Genomic DNA, 6,551 nt, shown 5'->3' with positions numbered 1-6,551 from the left:
AAGTTTTGTTGAAATCGGCGCATTCCCTAGAAAAGTTTTAGATTTGGCACGTTGACATGTTCTGACTGAAAACCATTTCGTAAAAAATTTCCTGATTGGCTCTGCTGGTGATTGTTCAGTACACAGCCTTTTAAAATTCATTTTAAGTTCATCAGACCAGCACAGATTTGTGGCTAATGCTTTGACCTGGCTTGGTTTGTGGATCAGGTCACTCACTTCAGGTGCTGGGAGAACTGCAGGTATGGCAAGAAGAGGGAACACCTTGAATTATTCTGTAGCAATTCCTCTAGCTCATATGTGAGTGGCATGCAATACTCTTTGGACAAAGAAACATTATGCTGTCTTATGGGGCCTGATCCAATTGACAAATATACATACATATCTTATTTGCATACTAACGTTTACCAATCTCCTAGCTCAGTAGGAGCTCTAAGTTAATTAGTTTGAGGACCCATTGTCTCACACTCCTTAATGTTTCTCTTCCTGACAACTATATTTCAAGAAACCCTTCAAGTAGCATTTCTTTAATGAATTATAATTTCAATATAGTTCATTCTACTTTCACACAATGGTGCGCTGAAGAGAAGCATAAACCAGAGGAGAAATCAAATGAGCTGCTGTTGAACACAGGGAAGGGTATGGAGGAAGAAATAAGCCCTTTAAAAATATTATAGCCGTACAAATATATATCCAAATGCTAAAAACTATTTGTGTTTGTTCCTCTGTAGATTAAAAGCAGTCAGGCCTTTTATGCCTAGTTTTATCACAGTGCAAATTATTATAGACAAGTTATAACCCCTGAAAATATGGGGTTTTAAAAGCATTGACTCGGCTTTTACTACTGCAATATAAACAGCACTGTTATGATTAAGCGCTGTTATGATACTCTAATATTTACTGTTTCCAAAATACACTTAAAAGCACAGAAGTTGTGCTTAGCGCTCAGTGCCGCCTTCTGAAATGACAAAACGTTTAGCTAATATCTTTCCCGCCTATTCGGAGCTAATTAAGCAATAACAGTAAAGGGAGCATGCAAGGCAATAACTACTGTTCATTATGCTGATTGACCCCAAAGCCATGAGCAGCTGCAGTAGTTATGCTACACAGGATTTTTTTCCTTTGGCATATACTGTACGGGCTGTCCCGTGATGAGGTTGTAAGTGCTCAAGGACTATTGATTTTTTTTATGAAAGTGTCTTTTTTCTTTTACTTTTCTTTTACTTTACTGTTTTGGTTTGAAATCAAGTAACTAGGCTGAGTTAGCAAGAAATCTAAGTACAGATTAGTTCATCCACTCAGGAAGGCACAATTGCAGGAGTGGCCAAACTTACTGACCCTCCAAGCTGCATATAATAGTCTTCAGAAGTTTGACAGCCTCAATCCTCCCTGGAGGGCTAGACTCCCCTTTCTGCAGTATGGAAGTCCCTAGTCCCACCACCCCGCCGCAGGACAAAAGCCCCGAGCTCCCCTCGCTGAGTCTGTTAGGTGGAGAATAGAGGGATTGCAGGGGAGAGGGGCTCTGTGAGCCACACTTTAACTGTAAAAGAGACAAATGCAGCTCACGAGCCACAGTTTGGCCATGCCTACATTATTGTGACATGCAAATGAGATGGTGTCTCTGGTTTCTGAGACATTGTGATGTGACGATTTAGTGCTCTGAAATGTTGATATCATTCTATCATATCTTAAAAGAATTTGCTGTAAATATTAGCAAGAGTGCTTACCTGACTTGAAGGGGTATTTTCATTTGTGTGTTATTTACAAATATCCCAGAAACTCTGTACATGTGATAATTACTGTACTGTGGAAATAACCTAGATTTTTCACTAGTCTGATTTGGTTGTTGGTAGGCAACACAAGGTACCAAAAGCTTTATATGTAGTCTTTATGTAAAGGTATGTAGTCTTTGTGTACATTTCCAGGTAAGGGATAGATTTGGGAGAAACCAACCAACTAAAAAAGAAATGTTTAAACCCACAAAACCTGTATTAGTTTAAAAGTCTTTTGAGGAAAAAATTGGAATAGAACCAAAGGTGACACATCCTATTTGATTTTTTTTTCTTTCTGGCTAAAGAACTTTGTGTTTTAAATCAGGCTTGTGCATCCCTCACTACGAGTTCCTTTAAATATATGGGAGTGTGTTGACAGTAATATACTACCTTCTGATTGGTTAAACTTTCTTTCAAGTGAGAGCTTTGTTCTTCCTAAGAAGCTCAAATCAGTTGTGCAACATGCTGTTACTATTTGAAAATGCTGAGTAATGCCAGAGCCTTTTCTTATGGCTGATGCAAACCTGGAGAATTTGCATCATCATTCAGCAGACTAATTTGGTATGACAGGAGCTTAAATACAAGTCCATGAGGAAGCTGAGCTGGTTTCCAATGAGAGGGCAGCACCGGCTAACAACGTAAAAGGACAGGTGTTACTAAGTAATATTTATACAGCAGTGAATATTAAAATACACTTCAGAGTGTTATACCTGTGTGCAGGAGCAGCTTGAAAGGTAACAAAAGGCAGAGAAAGAGAGTGAGAACAGTTAGAAAGAGAGCACAAAGATTGAGGGGAAGAAACTTTGAGTGCTTGCCAGAAAGTTTTTTATTTTGTTTGTCTTGAGTGTGTGGTGGCACTGTAGCATGTTTAGGAAACCTGGTCTCTCCACGATCCCTAATGGAAGTTCTTTGCAGGAGCAATCTATTGGCAGGTTGCCCTCTCTGGACAGTAAAGAGCCAGCTCAAGAAGAAAAAGTGGTGCTGAAGAAGAAAGTAACTTTTTTGAGAGGGGTATCCATTATAATTGGCACTATCATTGGAGCAGGAATCTTCATCTCTCCCAAAGGGATCCTAAAGAACACAGGCAGTGTGGGAATGTCCTTGATTCTCTGGATGGTGTGTGGTATCCTCTCACTGTTTGGTAAGTTGGTGAAAGTAAGTAAGAAAGTAAGTTTATAATTGATCCTTGGGAGCAGCTGGTGGATTTTTCCCCCCTGCTATTGGATATCAAAGACCAATCTGATATGTGAGGTCCAATAAGGCTACCAATATTTTTTGTTATTTGATAATGTCTGTAAATGGTACAGTACTATGCATTTGGCATTATCTCTTTCACAAGCATTGTGACACAAAACTGTACCTTTTAAAAAATATTATAAGACCAAATAATGTTTCTTATGAGTCCCTAAAGTAATAGGAGAGGAAGTATCCTTTGTTTCATTTGTGACTTTTTGTTCTAGCTGTAATGGTTCATTTACAGCATGCTTGCAAGGTGCTGGCTCTTGGGGATATGGGCCAATCAGTCTGAACACCTGTGAAATGTACAGACAGCTTGATCCAGTTCCCCACTGACTAGATTAAGCTCTGAATTGAATAGCTTCTGCTGGACGAAATATTTATTGGCAAGAGTGAGTGAGAGAAAACTTTGTTAGTTTTTTTCACTTTATTCACCAATTCACAATATCACTATGAAAGACCATGTTGCAAAAAGTTATGAAACTTAGTAGCTAACACTTACTAAGAGTGTTAGTTTTGACTGAGAGTTTTGACTGCTGCCGTAGATTTTCTGGCAGTCTACTTGTTTTCTGGCAGGTGATCTTGAGAGCAAGCACTGAGTAACACACATCTGCTTAAGACCATGTAAATGTCACCCTGTGTAAACTGGTTGTGGACTTAAAAGAGGCATCATCTCTTAAGAAGGACCATAAGGCCCTAGCTAAATGTACAGTTGAAGAAAGTTAGGATCAATTTTGATTAGAAGCTAAACTTCTTATTTTGATGCCGAAGTCCCATGCACAACAAAAATCTACTGTGGAACTTTGGAGGTTCTGCCTTGACCGAAATCCTCCTCTACAAGTGAAGTGAGAGCTGACACATAACTTGGAACCTAGTTAGGAGATGCTGGGCTTCAGATTAAACTAGAGATAGAACTTGCCTCAACAAAGCACTGTACATTTTAATTTAGGTGAGTGTTATATGAGCAAGTGATTAAAGTGTAGTAAATTATGGAGATTTCCCCTACACTACATACTGTGATAAAATCTTATACAAAGTTCACCTATTTGATCAGTGAGGGTCTCTGTGAAACATGTATTACAACATTACAGTAGTTACCTCAGACTGATTCTATATTGTATCTCTCCAGATGCACTTGGCAAGAGAAAATCTGCCAATGGGTTCATTAAATGTGACTCTAAGTAGATTATCAGGTACCCTGAATAATCTTAAATAAAATTTACCCAACTTTATTTACCAAAGAAATGAGATATGCCTGATATTCTTCATTAAAACGTATGATTTAATGGGCTGCTGTCAGAATAAGAACAGAATGGAAGCCCTTTGAATTACAAATCCATCTCTAAATGATGTATTATTTGGTGGTTTTTGTATTGCAATAGCTATAGCAGATGTATGCATGTCTCTGCATAACCCTGGACATTTAAGGTGCTGTATGTTGTAAATGTGCTTTATATCTTATAATTACAATGGCATAAATTAATTAGGGAACACATAATTGATAACTGCATATATTTTATTGATCATAACACTAGACACCATATCACTTTATCATTGATTCCCAAAGGTTGCTCAAACACTGTGCACACACTAATGAATGGGTTGACTGAATTTGTTAGTGCTGGTAAATCTCTCCTTGACTGATGCTGTCCATATATGGAGGTGAGAATCTATTGGCTTTGTAATTGTGTGATGGCCTATTAAACACCCCAGCAGACACAAAGACTGGAGGGATGGTACATGGCTAAGAATATTTAATACAGGTCCATTGTTTTTCTAGCATGCTGCTCCATAAGGCTGAGGATGCATATTGTGTATGTGGCTACCTCAGGGAGCTTTCTGAGGGTCATCATTGTGCTGTGCAGTCCCTCCACAGTGGACCAAATGACTTTTGCATGACCAGACCTCCTAAAGTAATAACACAACACTGGTTTTCTTTTTATTTGATCCAGTGTAAACATATTGAAGAATGAAAGATTCCTCTTACTAGGGAAATGTGAAGTCATCTGGCAATACAGAAACCCATGAAGCTTCCCAGAGCTAGGAACAAATGCAGTAATGTGCAAGCACTGAACAACTTAATTTGAGGAGTGGGGGTGACACTAGTACACAATACATCAATAGTCCTGGAGAGTGAAGTCTTGAATCAACAGTGCACACTTCCTGACATTGCTCCATCAATGTGCCTCAGAACTAGCAGTGAATGTGTAGTACAGTTTCCAGGCCCTTGTAATCTCAGCAGAGACTAAACCGATGATATTTCCTAGTGACAGGGCTTTGAGTATGTCTACTTTTGAAGCTGTGGGGGGATTCCCAAGAGATGTACTAGCTAGAATGCTAACAACCAAATGTAGCCACAGCAGAATGAACGTTGGGAGGGGCTCATTGTCAAAGATCCCGTTCCCTCCCATTGCTTGTTCTGCCATGGCTATACTCTGTTTTTAGCGTGCTAGCTCGATGAGACCTAGTATGAGTATGTGTCCTTGAGCTGGGAATCACCCACCCCTCTCCAAGTGTAGACACACCTTTTGTCATTGTTTGGTGGGTAGCCAGACAAGCTAGCATGACAAAGCACTTTCATCTGTCTGTTTGCTAGAGCTGGTTGAGTAATGAGAAACTGTATTAGCAAATTACCTATTCAGTGGGTTACAGAAAAATGTAATTGAATAAATTACACACAAATATTTGGCCACTTACAGGGCTAACTGAACTAATGCAAAACGTATTTACAAATAACTTATTTGAAGAAATATGTCCAAACTTGTCAGAAATAATTACTCAGTAAATAACTTGCTCTATTGTTTAGTCTGTTCCTAATGCTCATGTGTCACAAAAGTTTTGAATAAACATTATTGGTTATGTCTTATGATACAACATTTCAATTTTAAATACATTTCCATAGGTGCACTGTGCTATGCTGAATTGGGAACATGTATCAAGAAATCCGGTGGACACTACACTTATATCCTGGAGGCGTTTGGCCCATTACCGGCTTTTGTTAGAGTCTGGGTGGAACTGCTTATAATACGGTAAGTGTGCTGAGGGTTCTATTTACCTTCTCTGTCCACTGTCAATGCAGTTTCAAATACAAAGAGAAACCTCAGATCTGAGGGGGACAGAAATGTGTGTGGTGTGGTTTTTTTGGTTATTTTTTTTTAAATATTTCTGCTGCAGGATACTTACTGGTTCTATTTTGTTTGCCAGCACTGATTATTTGGTTTCAAGATATTTTTAAGAAAAATGATTTAAAATGGACTGGTTTTCATAAAAATTCAGCAACTTGATTTCAATTCTTCTGCAAAGCCTGCCAGGCTCACTGATGTCACTAATAGTGCTGATACCCACACACCATATTTAAAAATACTCTAAAGGACCTACCTTTTGAACTTGCAGTGTGTCATGTGTTGGCTGCCTACTTAGATTTGTGGAAGTGAACTCTGTCTTGGAATAATTGAGGAGGGATGCAAAGGTAGTTCTAAACTATCTTTCTACCTCCCTGAGAAGAGACAGGAATAGTCTCCTCGGGTATGTCTACACTACAGTGTA

At 38.8% G+C, this 6,551-nt stretch overlaps 1 protein-coding gene across 1 annotated transcript in view; it reads left to right on the top strand.

The window, feature by feature from the left end:
* Positions 1–2,246: 2,246 nt before the first annotated feature.
* The window catches only part of SLC7A11 (solute carrier family 7 member 11), an 81,260-nt gene continuing 76,955 nt past the window's right edge, over positions 2,247–6,551 (top strand). The window contains exons 1-2 of the mRNA XM_075127648.1: positions 2,247–2,910; positions 5,908–6,034. Coding sequence (XP_074983749.1) covers positions 2,634–2,910; positions 5,908–6,034 — 404 coding nt within the window. The 5' untranslated portion in view covers positions 2,247–2,633. The remainder of the gene's footprint in view (positions 2,911–5,907; positions 6,035–6,551) is intronic.

This window comes from Caretta caretta, chromosome 4, assembly GCF_965140235.1.
Source record: "Caretta caretta isolate rCarCar2 chromosome 4, rCarCar1.hap1, whole genome shotgun sequence".
Classification (NCBI taxonomy): domain Eukaryota; kingdom Metazoa; phylum Chordata; order Testudines; family Cheloniidae; genus Caretta; species Caretta caretta.
Note: the sequence above shows the minus strand (reverse complement) of the source record. Positions and strands in the feature narration are given on the sequence as shown.